Source organism: Eupeodes corollae, chromosome 3, assembly GCF_945859685.1.
Source record: "Eupeodes corollae chromosome 3, idEupCoro1.1, whole genome shotgun sequence".
NCBI lineage: Eukaryota > Metazoa > Arthropoda > Insecta > Diptera > Syrphidae > Eupeodes > Eupeodes corollae.
In genome coordinates, this window is record NC_079149.1 from 131,810,883 (window position 1) to 131,829,630 (window position 18,748).

Sequence of the window (18,748 nt, forward strand, 5' to 3'; positions counted from 1 at the left end):
TAAGACTCTTTGTAAGTCCAAACAGTATGAATATTTACAAAACATCTCTCTACAACTTGCATCTGTGAATTCGGCAAAAGAATGGTGCACAATCGCAAAGAAAAATACGTGGAAATTCAACGAACATTGGAATACAAATCACGGCTAACGAGTTCATAGAACATTTCAATGGCACACTGAATCCAGTTTCGTCAAGTATTACGTTACCTATAACAGTTTTCGAAACCATTCATATTCCAATGCTTGATAGTCAAATAGAAACATCTAAAGTGTTCTCAGCAATAGAAACAACAAAAGAAACCAAAGCACCCGGTATAGATGGTATTCCGAATAAGTTCTACAAAAACGCAAGCATTTTATTTGTTGAAGAGGTACACACTCTTCTAAGAGATATCTTTGAAACAGGAAATATACCTTCTTACTTCAGAAAGTCAATAATTGTCCCTCTATACAAAAAGGATGATGCCAGTAGCGCTTCCAACTATCGCGGGCTCTGATTTCTGGACACGCTTTACAAAATATCTACAACAATTCTGCTTAGGAGGCTTACTCTCTGGATTGAAGAGAACAACATACATACCAGGCTGCATACAGAAAACAATATAGTACAGTTGACTAAGTCTACAACCTTTCTTGTATCATTCAACTTCAGCTGAGCCAGAAGAAAAAGCTTTACGCTTTCTTTGTAGATTTGTAAAGCAAAGCTTCTCTGTTAATGTTATCGAACGCTGCTAACAAATCTACAAAGAAAGCGTAAAGCTTTTTCTTGAAATATACCTCGTAGAATGGTAGTTTCATTATAGTTTATAAATTGTAGATGGTGTGCAGACTCTATACCTTTATTATACCCAAATAAACACCCTTCGCTTGCTCGATAACATTAACAGAGAAGCTTTGCTTTACAAATTATCAAAGATAGGCGTCTCTACAAAACTGGCGTCTTTTATAATATTGTACAAAAATATGATTGCTACAGTCTGTGATGGAACTAGTACGTCTAGCTTCTTCCAGACATCCAAAGGAGTCAAAGAAAGATGCGTAATGAGTGCCCTTCTATTTGTACTATTCCTAAACGATCTACACTTAGAACTTCCAACTAGTCTCACTGTAAATGGTAGGCAAATATGTTTTGTTACACGCGGACGACGTTCTTTTTTCTGACAGACCTAGTACCCTACAATCTAACATCGATAGCTTCGGAATATATTGCAAAATTTGGAACCTTGCTGTCAACTTAGAAAAATCGGAAAAAGTAATTTTTAGGAATGGAGGTAGAAGCTGAAAAATGGTATTTCAACAATGGTGAGATAAAGAGAACTAATCAATACAAATATCTTGGCGTTAACTTCTCTTACAACATGTTCTGGTCATATCACTTAAAAAAAAGACTTACATCATCGAAAAACTCAATCAACTCGACATGCTCGAAATTTTTAAAGAACAAGTTTGTTACTCACTCTGCTAAATATAAAGTGCAGCAACTAAGTCAATAATGCACTACTCTTCGCAAGTGTGGGGATACAAGGAACACATTCAAACTGAAAAACTACAACGTTTCTTCGACAAAAAATGCTTTGGTCTGCCTGATAATACGGCTTACTATGCAAAACACATCGAAACTGGTATTCCAAAGGCTTTCCTAAGTACATTAAAGATACATCTGTCATACATACGTAGAGTGATGTTAATGCCACGTAATCGCTTACCGTTTATCCTCTCTGAAGCAGTCATCGAGAAAAATATTTATTGGGCCCAGGAATGGTCAGGTCTTCCCCAAGAGATGCAGATTGATTTCAGTCCCGAAACTCCAGTTTCAGAATGGAATCAAACGCACAAATTGCTGCTGACAAAGCTAGTAGAAAATGCAGTCACAGTTTCACGACAAATATTGCAATCTTTTGTATGCGGAAGTCCCGAATTATTTTCAAGATAATAATGTCCGTGGCATGATCAGCTCAATCTTCAAAGCAGAGTGCGGTCTTTTGAACTTAAATGCTAAAGCTTTTCGCAACTACTCTGTTGGCCTATTCACTCTATGTAATCAGGATGCGACAGAAAATAGTAACCACTTCATTGGTGTTTGCCCCATATTTAGAGCATACCGACAAAAATATCTTGGAAATGTAACTTTAGATCGGCCAACATTCCTAAACATTTAAAATGGATCTTGCTACCCAAAACTTTACATTTTTTTAAAAGACTCCCTTAAATATCGTAGTTTAATAATAAAAGAATTTTGTTAAAACTTGCTAAGCTTTGCTTTAATATAATTAACTAATTTTTTTTGAACCTGACAGACAACTTTAAAACTTTTTTCGATGACTCTTCTTTATTTTAATCTTATCACTTGTCATTTCTCAAATTATTTTACCAACCATTATTATAAACTAGTAAAAAAGAAACATTTTCTTCACCAAGATCTTATTGGTATAAGAAATTGTATACATATTTGTTGTATCCCTTTTATTACAAACATGGTAAAATATTTTGTGCACTTATGAACAATTTTTTTCCTAAATTCTTTTATCCGATGATTGGTATAAACTGTTATGAGTTCTCTTCTTGATGTTGATGTAATTGGTACAAAAATGTACCTGTCAAATGCTTGTATCTCATGAACTATAAATAGATACATTTCGTTCACATTCATTGATCTGATGATTGGTATAAAACATTTTTATCACGATGATTTAATTGGCATAGGAAATTTTTGTATCTAATTTAATAAGTGCCTTATGTGCCTTTCACCAATTATAAATTCATATCCCTTTATCTGACAATTGGTATAAACTGGTATAAATCCTTTTCATCATGTTAATACTATTGGTATAAAACACCTGTTTGTCCAATGTTCGTATTTCGTTCAATAAAGAAGATATCTACTTATTTATGGCTCTATTTTGTGTTAGTCCAGTTCATACCAATTGGTCCAAATGTCACTCGTTTACCAGTATGTTTCCATTTGTTCACTTATTTCAGCCAAAAAAACAAATTTCATTTCCTCCTTCTGTGATTTTTACATCAAATTCAAACTGAACATAAAAGAACAACAAAGAAAATGCTGTCACCATACAAATTAATTCCAATAAAATATCTTACAACATATAAATTATTCCCCCATCTACCATTGCAAAATTTTGCACTTCCATGTCCGACAACCACAAGATACAATTCTGAAGATGGCAACAAATGTGAGCGCATCCAAACAAATACACCACATCCGCCAAGAGACCCACCACAATCGGAGCCTTACAATCCAATATCCTTTAAGCATTGTGCCTTTGATAAACCAAAAAATGTTCAACCACTTGTATTCCGCCCAATGCAAGGCTACGAAGTTCTTGGACCGAATGCATCCAAGAAGAAAGTCTACAAGAATCCTGAATATTATGCATATCATCGGTATTCACATGTAGATCTGTTTATGAATGCAATGCGCATTCGAAAGGAGAAAGAACTGCAACTAAATTGTTGCAGTCCGGAGGAGGACCTCGAAGAATGTGAGGACGATGAAGAAAGTGACGATGACGAGAATTGTAAGGAGGAAGAAAATAATCATCGAGGAAACGGAAGCAATGCAGACGACTGTGAGCGGAAAGGTGATGTAAAGAAGGATAACTCCAAGAAGAAATAGATAAGGGAAGATCTAAAAGTAGGATATTTCTTTTAATTGCCAGAAGGGACATATTTTATGAGAAAATTAAATTTAATAAGTTCGGTGTTATGAGAAAGTCAAAATTTTATATTTTCGGGCAAACATGGCGTATGTGGAACTTTTTTTTGTGTTTCTCTAGTAAATTATTAAAAACCCTAGAAAATATTATATGTGTGCATATTTTTGTGTTATAACTTTTGACATCATCATGAAAACTACCAGCCATCAGAATAGTGAAGTCCTGGTTATTATATTATATTACATCATAACTCAACCAAGCATATAGATATAACATAGAGAAAAAGTGACAAAGAGTGAGAGTCCAATGTTCCACGCATTAATAATTAAAAAAGCAATTTTGTGGGGTAAAAAGTACAAAGGTAATAATTCTTATTCATATACTCGTATGTCTCTTACATATTACCCTGACAAGTGAAATATAAAAATAACATGACAAAAATAAAAGAAATTACATCAGTGATCTTTTTTCTGAAAGGACATTATTTGTGTGTGTTCTTTCGCTATGACGCTGTGACAGATGCAGCAGCTACGAAAATGGCAAGAGCATATAACCAAAATGTCCTCACATCCTCACGACGATGTTCAAACTTCGTCATGTTCGTGTAAAATATATTCTTGTTTGTGTTAGAAAATATACTTTAATTCATAAAAAATGGGATTGGAAATATTCCGAAATGTTTGAAAATGATTCACACTAATTTTCTTAAATTTTTTCACTTACTTTTTAGGTCAAGAAGTATTAACAAAAAAGAGGCTGGGATGCGACCCACACTGATAACTTCCCATTCCGTCTGTCGATTTGTCTTGCTTAAAAGTTTGTCTATATGTACTCGTATCAATTTTTAAGAAATTTGCGTACTATTTTTTGTAGATTTTATTTTTTATGAAAAAACGGACTGTTGGATTCTTATATAAAAATTACTGAATATCGGAAACAATATTTTCTGTGAAATAAAAAAAGTTTGAAGACAATATTTTTAATTTTTGAAAAGCTATTTGAGTCGTATGTAAATTTTTACCAAGGTTTAGTATTGTTTTTTTTTTAGAGTTTTATATTTTGTAAAAAAACTGTCAGTTCGATTTTTCTCAACATTTTTCAAAATGTTGAAAACAATATTTCTTATAAGATAATTTAAGATTAAACCCAAAGTTCAAGTTTTTGAAAAGATATTTTAATCGATATTCAATTTTTACGAACTTTAAGTAATGTTTTTTTTAGATTTTTATTTTTTATAAAAAAAACTGTGAATTTGATTTTTCTCAAAATTTTATCAGATGTCAAAAACATTATTCTTCGTTGCACAAAATTGTTTTGGAGATGAAATCATATTTCAGTCGTAAAATTTTAGAGGTGACAAATTTTTTTTTTTCAGTTTTATTGATTTATTAAAAAAAACCGTTATATTGATTTTTTTCACAAAGTCTCTAGCGTTTTTTGTTCGTAAGATATTAAGGGTTAACCAAAATGTTCACCTTTTTTTCAAACTGCTATGGTAAAAAAACCACAGACATCTTTTTAAAAATCTTTTATTTCGACTCTTGATATCTTGAAACGTCGAGAAATGTCAAAATTTTGATTTTTACAAATCGGACCCATTACAATAACTTCCTATGGGAAGTTAATAATTACAAAATTACAAGAGCTGTCACTCAAGCCGTTTATCCCTAAAGAAAAATGACATCATATTAAGAAAGCTTTACAGTAACCTTTTTGAAATAAATTGGTTAAAAAAATGTATTATTAAAATTTCTATTGCCCGACTTGTTTCTAAAAATCATGATTATACATTTTGTGATGTTATTTTCATTTAATTTGGAACAAAATCAATAATCATGACCATCTTTCAAAAATTGTAATTTAATGGACAAAACCTCTCAGTGAATTCTAAACCATAATAAATAAGTATACATTTTCCCTAATTCAACAAAAATTGAGAGGGGGACCGTTTTTTTTTTTAAGTTGAAGCTCGTAAATTACTAATTAGAAATCACTGTTTTTTAAAATAATCTAACTAAAACTTGAACATATTGGGGGTTGTACAAAAATGAATCCGTGTTTTCAAAAACAGTTAAAAAAATCTATAATTTCGTTGTTCGTCCTATTCTAAATTTAATGTCCTTTTTAAAAATAATGAAACACCTTTTAATGAAGTTAATTCTGACATGTTAATAACGAATGTTTTCGAAATGAGAATCATACTTTTCTAAATTATGCAATTATTGTGACGAACTTTGGGACACAATTTATCAAACAAAATATCATTGAGTTAAAATTTTCTAAATGAAAAACAAATGAACTTCTTAAAAACTCGTAATATTGGGCTAATTACAAGCAACATCGATCAAATCGGATGTTAAATAGGACTGCGTTCTGTTTTTTAACTTCCCATAGGAAGTTATTGTAATGGGTCCGATTTGTCAAATTGAAAATTTTGACATTTCTCGACGTTTCAAGATCCATAGAGTCTAAATAAAAGATTTTTAGAAAGATGTCTGTGCGTCCGTACGTTCGCGGCGTTTTTTTTCGTCGTCCATAGCTCAAGAAAAAGAAGAGATATCGACTTCAAATAAATATTTTTGTACAGATAATAAGGCAAAAAGATGAAGAAATGGTTCTCAAGAAAATTGCGTTTGTGGTTTTTTACCATAGCAGTTTGAAAAAAGGTGAAAATTTTGGTTAACCCTAAATATCTTACGAACCAAAAACGCTAGAGACTTGAAATAAATTTTATAAAATATATTGTAACGTGATATTAAAGAAGTATATTTTTTAAAAAAAAAATCCATTTAACGGTTTCTTTTATAAATCAAAAAACTGAAAAAAAAATTTGTCTCCTTCAAAATTTTACGACTAAAATATGATTTCATCTCCAAAAAAATTTTGTGCGACGAAGAATAATGTTTTTGACATCTGATAAAATTTTGATAAAAATCGAATTAACAATTTTTTTATAAAAAATAAATATCTAAAAAAAACATTGCTCAAAGTTATTAAAAATTGAATATCGATTCAAATATCTTTTCAAAACTTGAAATTTAGGCTTCAAACTTATTTTATCTTCTAAGAAATATTGTCTTCAACATTATGAAAAAATATAAAAATCCACCAGTCCGTTTTTTCATAAAAAATAAAATCTACAAAAAATAGTACGTAAATTTGGTAAAAATTGATACGAGTACATTAAGACAACCTTTTAAGCAAGACAAATCGACCGACGGGATAGGAAGTTATCAGTGTGGGTCGCATCCCAGCCTCTTTTTTTTATAATTATATTGATATAATAAATTAAGTTTTTATTATATAAAATGACTGCTAGAATTTTTGGGATAAAGTTTATTTTGGCCAAATCAAATAATTCTTCAGTAGAAGTGACAAATTTTCGAGGAAAACCATACCATAGATGTTATAAGGAAATTATTAGGCAATACATTAAAAACGTATTTTAAATATATTCAAAATTTTGAGTAAATCGAGGGAAAAATTTTGGAATTATTAGACCAACTAAAAGAATGACGTTTTGAGGTACATATATGCGTATTAACGATTCGGGAACAATTTTGAAATACCTATACGAAAGTATGTCTATATTATTGATTTTTTCAATTGCCCCAAACACGACCTGGAAAACAGAGCCCTACTTAATCAATTTTACCTTCGAAATGATATGACACAAAGGCGATCTGAGAACCGCGGTTCAATGACAATTCCTTGGCAAATACCATAATCGCCGAGCAAATGGGAGCAAATCCGTTGTTAGTGACGAAGGTTGAGCTTCAGCTCACCTTCAATTCAATAAAAAATAAAAAGTCAGCAGGTGTCGATTATATGTCCAAAGTTGTACTAAGACATTTACCGATGGAAGCAATTGACATTTACACCACACTCTTCAACAATGCACTGAATAATGGATACTATCCAATGCATTGGAAGACCGTTGTGGTTCGTCCTCTCCCGAAAAAGGGAAAGGACAACTCCAACCCGTCAAATCTTCGGTCGATAAGTCTTCTTCCGAGCATCAGCAAAGTTTTGGAAAAATTCATTAATAGGTCTTTGACTAAGTGGGCGGATAACAACAAAATAATTCGGGATAAACTGTTCGGGTTCAAGGCGTGTCATGACACAGTTCAATTCAGATTGACAAAACAAAATTAGCTATCAAAGTTCGTGTTGCAAAACCAGTGTTGACCAGTGAATCTTTTAATTATTCTGTTGTCTAGCTATTATCATCTAACAATCGAAAGCTGACGAAATATTAAAATTCGACCTTTGAAATCTTTACAAATTGAAAAAGTAACAATCTTTCCACTGTAAAGTAATTTGTCACGTTATTCATAAGGTCCCGGTATAGCAACTATCAATATTTAATGCCAGAACTTACTTAGAAAAAATAAATCAGTTCGTAAAGTTCATAGAGCACTTCATCCATTTTACGGTGTTAAATGATGACAAGGTCATTTCAAGCAAAATAGTAATTTTATCTTCAAAAATTATAATATCTCAAAAAACCTTAATTTATTATTTTATTGTAGAAAATCTTTTTCAATAAATATTTTTGATATGCAAATATTTAAATGCTTACTACCAGTTTTTGGTCTGAAACTACTAATAAATAAACTTTGTTAATTCTATACTGACACACCAACGAATACCTTATGGCAACAGAGTATCATAACGCTTCTCCACAAGGAAGGAAACATAGATGGAATATATAATTACAGACCCATACGCCTTATATCGACTATTTACAAACTTTGCCCGAAGACTTTATTATGCAAGAACCAAACAAACGATGATTCACTGAGAGAGCAAGCAGGATTTAGAGACGGTTTCTGAACCACTGTCCATCTTCAGAGTCAACACAGATAATTGAAAAATAATGTGAAAAATTTCAAAAACCTCTTTATCTCTGTTTTATCCGCTGTTTTATCGACTTCTCGAAAGCTTTTAAAACTGATAAACACAACAGCGTATGGACATCACAAATCGGTCAGGAGATTAACAACCTACCCCTATCAGGACGTTCAAAAACATTTGAAAGAATAATAATACTTTGGTAAGCACGGAAAAAACATTAAGATAATTTCATTTGAATAGAGGAGTTCCACAAGTTTAACCCATGTCACCGTCACTTTTTTGAGCCGTGCTACAGGATATTTTTCTAAAACTATAATACGATACACAAATACACTGGGATTCCATGATCAAAGATTTGCTGAAGCGTTGCCCTATTTTAAATTTAGTTTCGCAGTTACAGATATTGTTCATCAGACATTGTTGAATGACAAAAGAAAATAATTAAAAAGACTTTCTGAAAAAATTAAATCTTTCAAAAACTAAGACGAAAAAGAAATAAATAGACGAATCGATTACGGAGGAAATCAGTTTTGAATTTGAAAAAAAAAGTACTGAACTCTAACATAAGTTGTGTTACAAGAAAATACATATTGGGCTCTACAATCTTGCCTGTTTTGACTTACCGGCTTTAAATCCGTACTTACTTCAAATCAACAATTTACATTGAGAATATTCCAAACGAAAATGAAACAAACACACGAATAAAGTATTTAAAACAAAACTGAACGGGTTATCAAGAATTGAAGTCCAAAGATTAACAAAAATATTTACAAAATTTAACCTCATGAGATGAGAAGAAACCAAGAGGACTCCCCAAAAAAGAGCAATATAAAAATAAAGGGTTTTTCAATAAGGGCGGGAAGATGTTCAAATGTTCAAATGGAATAAAACGAGCTGTATTTCAGGTACTAACAAAATTATTTTGTTATTTGAAAGGCGCATGTATGCCATTAAGTGTGGAATATGACATCATTCAAATGCCCGCCTCGGCTTCTTACGTTGACACGGATCCAGTGGTCCAATTTTGAATGACTCTTTCACATAGATCTGGCTGAATTTAAACGGTTATGGCCTGTGTTTTGTCCACCTTTAGGGCATCGCTAGGTTGTGGTTTTGCATAGATCTGTGATTTCAAGAACACCCACAGGAAAAAGTATAGCGTGGTCAAATCGCATGACCTTAGTTGCCCATACACATAATCCCTGCGAGAGATAACCAACGTTTGCAGTGTAGCACGAAACACCGTCTTGCTGGAACCAAATATCGTCTAGGTCCATATGGGTTAACTTGGGCCAAAAGAAATTACTTTTCATAGTTATGTCTCTCGCTGTTTAGAGTGACCGCCTCACTAACGTCGTTTTAAGAGAAGTTCGGACTAATTACGTAGCCGGTTTAGAATCCACACCAAACCGCAGCTTTTTGAGGATGTATTATCACCTTGTGAACCTCGATTAGGTTGGTATCGTCTCATATACGGCAGTTTTGCTTGCTAACATTTTTCCGCCAAAATTAGGGTCCTTTTCCAAAAAATTTGAAGCCCATTCAACGAACAAATGGCGTTGTCTATGGTCATGAACTTTTATTTCTTGGGTCAGTTAGATGTTGTACGGGCGTAGGCCCAAGTCCCGATGCAAAATTCACCAAGTTGAAGTCTTGTGCACTGCGAGGAATAAACTGCCCCGGGTTCTGCTGTACACTTTCACGGACCGCGGCGATGTTCCCGGCTGATCTTGCGTTCCTTGAAAGTACGGGTGGTGACTGATTGTTAACTGAACCGGTCGTCTCAAATGTGGCCACTAAACATTGAAGAGTCGACTGTGAAGGGCCACCATGTCTACCGTAAAATTTGCGGAATGGGCGCAACGTTTGCGTTAATGAACACTCATTTTGATAATTAAGTTTGATCATTTGAACGTGCTGTTCAATCATGTAACATGAAATGAAGCTTTGCCAAAAACAACTGAATAATAAACAACAGATTTGACAGATGTCACCAACACAGAATGGCCGCCACGGGGAGCCAACATCTACCCGCTCCAATTAAAAAACTTTAATATTTCTCATATTGAAACAACAAAGGTAAGCAAAACAAATTTAAAGAACATTTTATAAAAATCTATCGAGCCGTTTTTGAGAATGTTAGAGTTTTGAACAAAAATTTTGTACAAAACCTAAGAGAAAAAATCTTACGCGAATTTCTCTGAGGCATACATTTCCAAGTTTAAACTCAATTGATCTAAGGGCTTATACAGATCTTTCTGATAAGATAGGACATTCCTGGAAGATGGGTCAATCCATTTTTATACAGATGGTTTAAAAACAAAAGAAGGGGTTGGTGGAGGTGTGTACTCTGAACGACAGAAATCAAGTCTCTCATTCCACCTTCCCCACCATTGTAGCGTGCTCCAGGCGAAAATTTTGGCGATTAAAGAAGTCTTGTCCTGGCTTAAAGAAAACGTGATATCAACATCTGATATCCGTATTTTCTCAGATAAACAGGCTTCTATAAAATCTTTGTCTCTACAAACTCTATAACAGTCCATAACTGTCGATCATCTCTAATGGAGACGGCACAACAGTTTAATATTCACCTTTGCTGGGTGCCAGGCGATAGAGACATTCCAGGTATCTGTAAGGCAGATGAACTCGCCAGGAACGGTACAGTACACCCCATCCTACCACGTTTGCCAAGTACTGGCATACCAATCGCTACTTGTAAACTGTTGCTAATGCAAGCCGCTGTGAGGAGGGCAGGCACCAGGTGGAACAACATCAATACGTGTCAAGTTACAAAAAACATCTGGCCAACACTGGATTTACAACGATCCAGCTAGATAATAGGTGTCATAACCGGACACTGTCTAATAGAAAAGCATGCTACTCGACTAGGCGTATTCTCAAATGACTTTTACAGAAGCTGTATGGCAAAAAAGAGGAGGAAACAGTTCTTCATCTTCTCTGAACAAGCCCTGCCTTGGCTCAAAAACACAAAAATTACCTTTAACGATCTAAATCATATCAGCATAATCAGCCTCTCACGTTTTGTAGGGGACTCAAACCGGTTCCAGGAAGGTAAGGAAGAAGACTCAAGATTTTTGGTATCACAATGAGCCTTTAAACTGGCCTAAGTGTGTCCGTTTCCATCTTGGACAGCCACTTCAACCTAACCACCTAATGGCTTAGGCAGAAAGAGTGAAGCCAGGCAGACAGATATGCTCATGGGCGGAATCGGAGGACAAACTAGTTTCGACTTCTCAACCATCTTTATGATCTGTTTTATTAAATTATGAAGTTCAAATTATCTACAAGACTTTCCTAAGCAGAACGGAATTAATAAAGTCAAATATTTAAACCAAAATATATTTTTAAGTACACGTTTGTGTGAAACCATTACAAAGATAAACTTTTCCAGTTAAAAATCAAAGAGTCGTCATTAAAATAACAAGAGGAAAAGCAAATTACAATAAATAAATTGGATTTTTGTATTCATTGAGTACATTTATGTACTCAATTAAATGCTTTGTTGGTTGTATTCCCGATTCAATAAGATAAGATATTTCATTTCTCTTTTCCTCAAAATATCTCTTCTTTTTCTCCTTGATAAAAATTCCCTTTGAGGCCGTCTACCAATGTCAGAATAAATGAAAAATAAAAACGAAATGAAGTTCATTCTTCTTTAATCAACTATACCATCAGAAAAGCTGATGAGTTAAAGAAGTAGAAGAAAAACTCATCTACTTAGGGATCATAGGACAATAAATAAAATTCATTCTTTCTCTTAGTAAAATTAATAAAAAGCCTCAAAAATTCTACCACAAAAACCAAAATAAAACGTTTATTGAAAATAACTTGGCCGAAACAGAAAAATAAATATATTTTAATTTTCTTCTCGCTCTGAAGAAAAAATAAAAACTTACATCACGCTTTATTAAAATTCACAATTATTACGTTTGCCCTTTGCATTCTTTAGCGTAGAGGTAAACCTATGAGGAATCAAAAAAGGACCACACAAATAAAACTCCTTAATTTTATTTCTCGTCCTGATGGGAATACCAACGAAATCCTACGGAAATGCCATTGACTTGTGTAATATTGTTTTGTTGTTGGAGAAGTTCGTGTTCGAAAGTACTCGAATATAGTATTTTCAATTCTCATGTTAATGTGGTGTTCTGAGCCAGGTTCATGTTTTATCGTTTTGTCCTTAATTTCTGCTGTTTCACCTTCTGCTTATATTCACATAAATTCATACGTTACGTATACACCCACTCGAAAAATTATAACGATGATTCAGAGAGGTCCTTGTTCGATGCAGAAGTTCTGAAGGATGGGTGCATTGAATAGAAATTTTAGGAATTTTTCGTCATCATCATCATCATCATCGTGATCCTTGTGATATAGAAACTACACATATATAGGTACCAAAAAAGAACATTCAATAAACACCCACCAAATGTACTGTATCTATAGCATGTATAGAACTATAAAGGACATGAATGGTTCCATACTATGCCTTGAGGAAATATCTTTGAAATCAAACCAAAAAACCGAAAAAAAGGAATGGAAATAAACGTTGAATTTCATTCATCGCTCTGACTCACCTACGAGCTTCGACGACGGTACCAAGTTCAATCTACAAACGTGTACATATGGAGATGTAATGTATGTATGTATGTTTATACGAGTAGCACCGCACCTTTTGAGTTTTTGCCCAGTGAGTTTTTTTGTCTATATCACACGTTTGAAGGATCAGACCAAATTGAGTTTCGGTCTAGGGCACAAACTGTTTTCCTAATTAATTTGTTAGCACTTCTGACACACACGCATGGATTGCTCAAAGCAAATTTAACAACGTATCTCAACCGACAGCAATTTTCCAACTGAGTTGTTTTCAAATCCTAAAACACACCGCGCCCACGACAACGACAACGACGACCCAGGATACGAGCAAGTTCATCATATCAACCTTTTTCTGTACTAAACGAAAGGAGCTCCAGATGCATCATATATACAATGCAAATTCCTCTTCCGTTGGTATTGTCGTTGTCGACGTCGCCGTCATCAACCAACACCGAATCATCATCATCATCATCATTGATTGACTTCCTTCTCTTCATCATCAGCAAAAGGATGAGTTTTAGAATGACATCCATCATGGAATAGACGCGACGACGACGATGATGAAGATGAGGATGAGGACTTCGACAGTGACGCTGGGCATTAATTCCTTACTCCTCATGGTGAAAATAGAAATAGAAAAAAGGGAAACTTGAAAGTTGGATCCACTAAGCTTCTATCAAGTCCTTCAAGGACATTCGAAGGAGCAATAATGTTCCTGGTTAGAATTTACTTTCTGAGAAAAGACACCTGTTTGCTGCTTCAAGAAGGTGAAGTGCAATTTTCTAGACTCGACTCGGTGATTGAAAAAGCTTGTTCGAAGCTTTTAGAACACCTTCATCCTGTCCTCTGTCTATTGTGTTGAGTTAGTTTAAGAGTAGTAGTTCTTCTATTATTTTAGCATCTTCTTGTTTAAGCCTTCTGGGAAATAATAACAAAACAAAAAATCAGGCAAACAAAGTTAAGATGATAGTAGTTGAATAAGTTGATTAAGTAATGGAAAGAACAAGAGAGGTTAATTTATTGATTTTTCTTAAAATACTTTAAAACAATTCTGTAAAACTACTTAGAAAATTAACTTAGTTTAAAGAAATTTAAGGTTCGAATAGATGACAAAAAAGGACATTGTAGCTTTTGAATACAAGACTGAATGGAATTTAAGATTGAAAGGGTTAATCATGAGTTAAATTTAAAAAAAAATTAAAAAATTTAAACGTCGTTTATGATGATTTAAAATAGAGTTTTGGCACTCAAGGGGTTATTAATTAATACCCCTTACACGTTTAGAGTTTAAACGCAGTGCGAGCTTTAGAAAAATAAGAAAGGATTCAATTGGAGATACCGGTGGACATTTGTGTTAAAGTTTTGAAGAGCAAAATGATAGGGAATACAGAGTTGGGTTAAGCATGCCACATTCTTAATGTGCGGTTAAAAAAAGAATCTCTATACTTGAAAGTACTTCAGAAATTGAGCTCAATGTTAAAATGATGAGCATTTCCAGAAGTGAGAGAATTTCGACTGAAATGTTTGTGGGGGGGGATGTAACTGACTAACACTGTTTGTTAAAATAATGCTAGAACAATGAAAGGCATACAACATTACTGCGGTGTTCTAGTGATGTTATTGTTTCGGTAATATTTCTAAAATAAAAGAAGATGGGATGCGATCCACTCTGATATCTTCCCATCCCGTCTGTCGATTTGTCTTGCTTAAAAGTTTGTAGGTTTTCTCGTAAGTTGAATTATTTTTTAATTATAAACAATATTTTCCATTAAATGAAATAGTTTGATTTCAAAATCAATTTTTGCTAACGTGATTTTTAGTCAAAACCCAATACCAATTTTAATAGCATTTCCTTAAAGTTATTATTTCTTATATAAAAAAATACAAAATGGATGCATGAAATTTATTTAAAGTCAATATCTTCTATTTTTCTCGAGATATCGAGAACCGAACATCAATTTTTACCAAGTTTGCGTAATTTTTTTTGTAGATTTAATTTTTTTTATTGAAAAACGGACTGTTGGATTTTTATAAAAAAAATTATTGAATGTCGAAAACAATATTTTCAGTGGGATAAAATTAGTTTGAAGCCAATATTTTTAATTTTTGAAAAGATATTTGAATCGAAAGTAAATTTGTACCTAACCTATTTGTAAGAAAACTATCACTTCGATTTTTCTCAAAATTTAACAGAATGTTCAAAGCAATATTTCGTATAAGAAAAAATTTGTTTGAAGCCTTATTCTTAAAATTTTGAAAAGATATTTGAGTCGAAAATTATTTTTTACCAACTTTTAGTAATGTTTTGTAGGTTTTTATTTTTTGTAAAAAGAAACTGTCTATTTGTTTTTTTTTTTAATTGTACCGAATTTTGAAAACAATATTTTTTTATAAAATAAAATTAATTTTGGACCATTATCTCAAATTTTTGAAAATATTAATTTGAAGGATCGACTACAGATTTTTCTTTCTTAACTTTGTGCTATCACTTTGGAGGAAGTTTAAACTTTTAATTTTTTTTTCATGTTTTTTAGACCATAAGCTCATGAGGCTTGGTTCTTCCTGCTCTCCGAACATGGTTTCTTATATTCAAGACGGACTCCATTTCAGAATTAGTATGACTTTGCAGTTGGCGATACAGCGTATTTTTTAACAACTTCTGTAACCATTTCTATTTGTAAGTCACGACGTAGATCAGTATTTCTTATGTACCAAGGTGCATTAACTATTCCACGAAGGACTTTTTTTTGGAATTTTTGGATGATTTCGGTATTTGTTTCCTTTTTACAGCCCCATAATTGGATTCTATAGGTCAAAACAGAGTTTAGCACTTGATTATACAGCATTATTTTGTTTTGGATTGATAAATCAGAGTTGTTACCAAGCAACCTGTACATTTTTTTTATATTTCAAGTTTAGTTCTTCTCTTTTCTTTTTGATGTGCTCTTTCCACTCAACCATTGCATCCAAACTCTCACTGTGTCAACGGCATTTTGTAGTTTTACTGCTGCCTTAGAGACACATTTGTCGGGTACCAAAATTGCAGTATCATCTGCAAAAGTAGCCATTACGGTGTGATTACCAACTGGAATATTCCTTGTGTATAGTAAATACAGGGTAGGACCTAGGGCACTTCCTTGTGGTACACCGGCTTCTATTTTCTTCAATTACGAGTATTCTTGATCGTACCTTACTCTAAACAATCGGTCTGAGATGAATGATTTAAATATTTCAAAATACTGCCTGGGAAAATCCCTTTGCAGTTTGTCCTCAAGTCCCTCATGTCCAACATTGTCAAAAGCTTGAGCAACATCTAACAAAATAGCTGAACATACTTGTTTTTCTTTTAATGCTTTTTCTATTACATCCGATATTCTATGAACTTGGTCTATCGTGGAATGTTTATTTCTAAAGCCAAACTGATGGTTTGGGATTAACCTTTTTTCTTCTATGATTTTGCTAAGTCTCTTCAGAAGCAGTTTTTCAAAAACTTTTGCCATAATTGGTATAAGCGATATTGGTATGTAACCCGTCACATCTGTAGGTGGTTAACCTTGTTTTGGTATTACAATTTCTTCAGCAATTTTACAATGGTGCGTGACATACCGGTTCTTAAGGCATGCATTTATTATATATTGGAGTTTTATGAAGGCTTTCAATGGCATTTCTTTCATCAGATCGTAACCTGTTGATTTTTTATTTGATAGTCGATTTAAACACATACTTTTTATTTCTTTAAGTCTTACAATTGGTATTTCACTTTCATCTATCTTATCAACTAACTGTAAGCTATTTTAAGCCGCGTTTTATAAGTATGGCAAAAACATTTGCAAGATGTTCAGCGAAAAGTTTAACTTTTTCTTTCCGGTTATCGATCCATTTCCCATCTTGAGATTTCAAGGCGCTTGGCTGCTTTCCATAGCGAAAAATCCATTGAAGCATCAGTCGTTAAATTCCTTAGGAATGTACTGAGTGAATTATTTTTGAATTTGTAAATTTGTTTTTTAAGATTGTTGCTTATAAGGTTAAACGTTGTTTTATCATCTGGAAATCTAATATTTTGCCATTTTCTTCGAGCTCTTCTTTTCTCTATTATTAACTCTCTTATCTCTAATGGATATTTTATTTCATTTTGTTTTCTATAAGAAAATGTTGGACTACTTTCTTCAGAGGTCTGTTGCACATCAGCAATAAATTGTTCCACTTCATGGTCAATTTGCTCGAGATCTTCAATTTTAAAAACTTAAAAGCCTTTCTCTAAAATCATTCCAGTTTGTTTTTTATTTACAAGCTTTTGATTACTTTTTTCTAGTATTTCCGATTCACTTAGTTATAGAATCATCGGAGTATGATCTGATGACAGGTCATAGTTACCTTCGACACTAATGTGATTTCGTTTGATTCCCTTAGCTACGAAAAAGTCAATAAGGTCTGGTATTTTGTTAGTATCGGAAGGCCAGTAAGTTGGCGACCTAGAGGAATAGAATTCGCAATTGGATTTACGGCCTGCTTGGAAAAGCCTCTTGCCTTTTGTTGATATAAGGGAGAACATCTGAAAAAGCTTTATGGAGTAATACAAACGTTTAATTTTTTAATTGAAAATTTCTGTATAAATTAAGAAAAAAAAAATGAGAAAATTATATAAAAATCTATCGATAAATTTGTATGAAAACTCAACTCAATTAAAGCCTATTTAAGCACACTTAAGCCAGGAACTGTTTTTTAATATTTAAATAAAATGAAAAAAATTTAGTTAATTTCTATCAGAGATGAGTTTCTATTCAATTCAGAAATCTGTTTTCAGAATTGTAAAAACGGCTGTTTCTATCCATGTTCTAAAATTTGGAATTTCAAAAATGGTTTTGTCGAACTAAAACATTCATAATGAACTTTAAATTTTTCTTTTTTTTTCTTTTAATACCGTTCAAGTGTATTAAAGCCACAATTTCAGAATGAAAGTAATTTTTCTCTTTTGGTTTCTTTTTGAAAATTTCCCAATTAATCAAACAGAATTAAAAAACTTTAGAATTTTTGTTAGTTTTAATGATCCTTAAATTCTTTTATAAAAAGGGAAATCAAATTAATTTCTTGTTTCAAATTTAAGGATCTTGCACAAAAACGTTCTTCTCTTATTTTTGTTTGGAAATTTAGAATTCGTTTTCTTCAAAAACACTTTTAAAAAGACTAAAGCCACTTTTGTATATCATCCTACATTTTTTGGCTAATAAAATTAAATCTAAATATTTTGTTTAAATTAATAAAATAAAAAAATTGAAATAAATAAAGGGGGAATAGAGTAGATGACTGCGTTGAACGAGCTTGATCTTGTATCGAGAGATGCTGTTTACAAACAGTACTTAAAATTTTAAATTTAAATGACATTTAATTAATCACAAAAACCTTGGATTAAATTTTTTCTTCAAAAAACTTTAGAATGTTTTTTTATTTCAATTAATTTTTGTATAAAAGTTTTTAATTTTAATTTAAAAGTAATTTTTGTACTAATAAATATGTACATTTAATTTCCGTTTAGAGAAACATTGACCCGTTTATTTAGATATTGAATTTTGAACAATAAATAACTACATTTTTTTCTTAAG

General features: G+C 32.6%; 1 protein-coding gene across 1 annotated transcript; it reads left to right on the plus strand.

Moving 5' to 3' along the window:
* Positions 1-3,019: 3,019 nt before the first annotated feature.
* LOC129952386 (uncharacterized) lies at positions 3,020-3,875 on the plus strand. The gene has a single exon (XM_056064941.1). It carries the CDS (start codon positions 3,059-3,061, stop codon positions 3,632-3,634), a length of 576 nt encoding a protein of 191 aa, XP_055920916.1. The 5' UTR covers positions 3,020-3,058; the 3' UTR covers positions 3,635-3,875.
* Positions 3,876-18,748: the final 14,873 nt, after the last annotated feature.

Excerpts from the sequence above, each read along its gene's own strand:
- LOC129952386 (XM_056064941.1), top strand. The coding sequence starts at position 3,059 with ATGCTGTCACCATACAAATTAATTCCAATAAAATATCTTACAACATAT.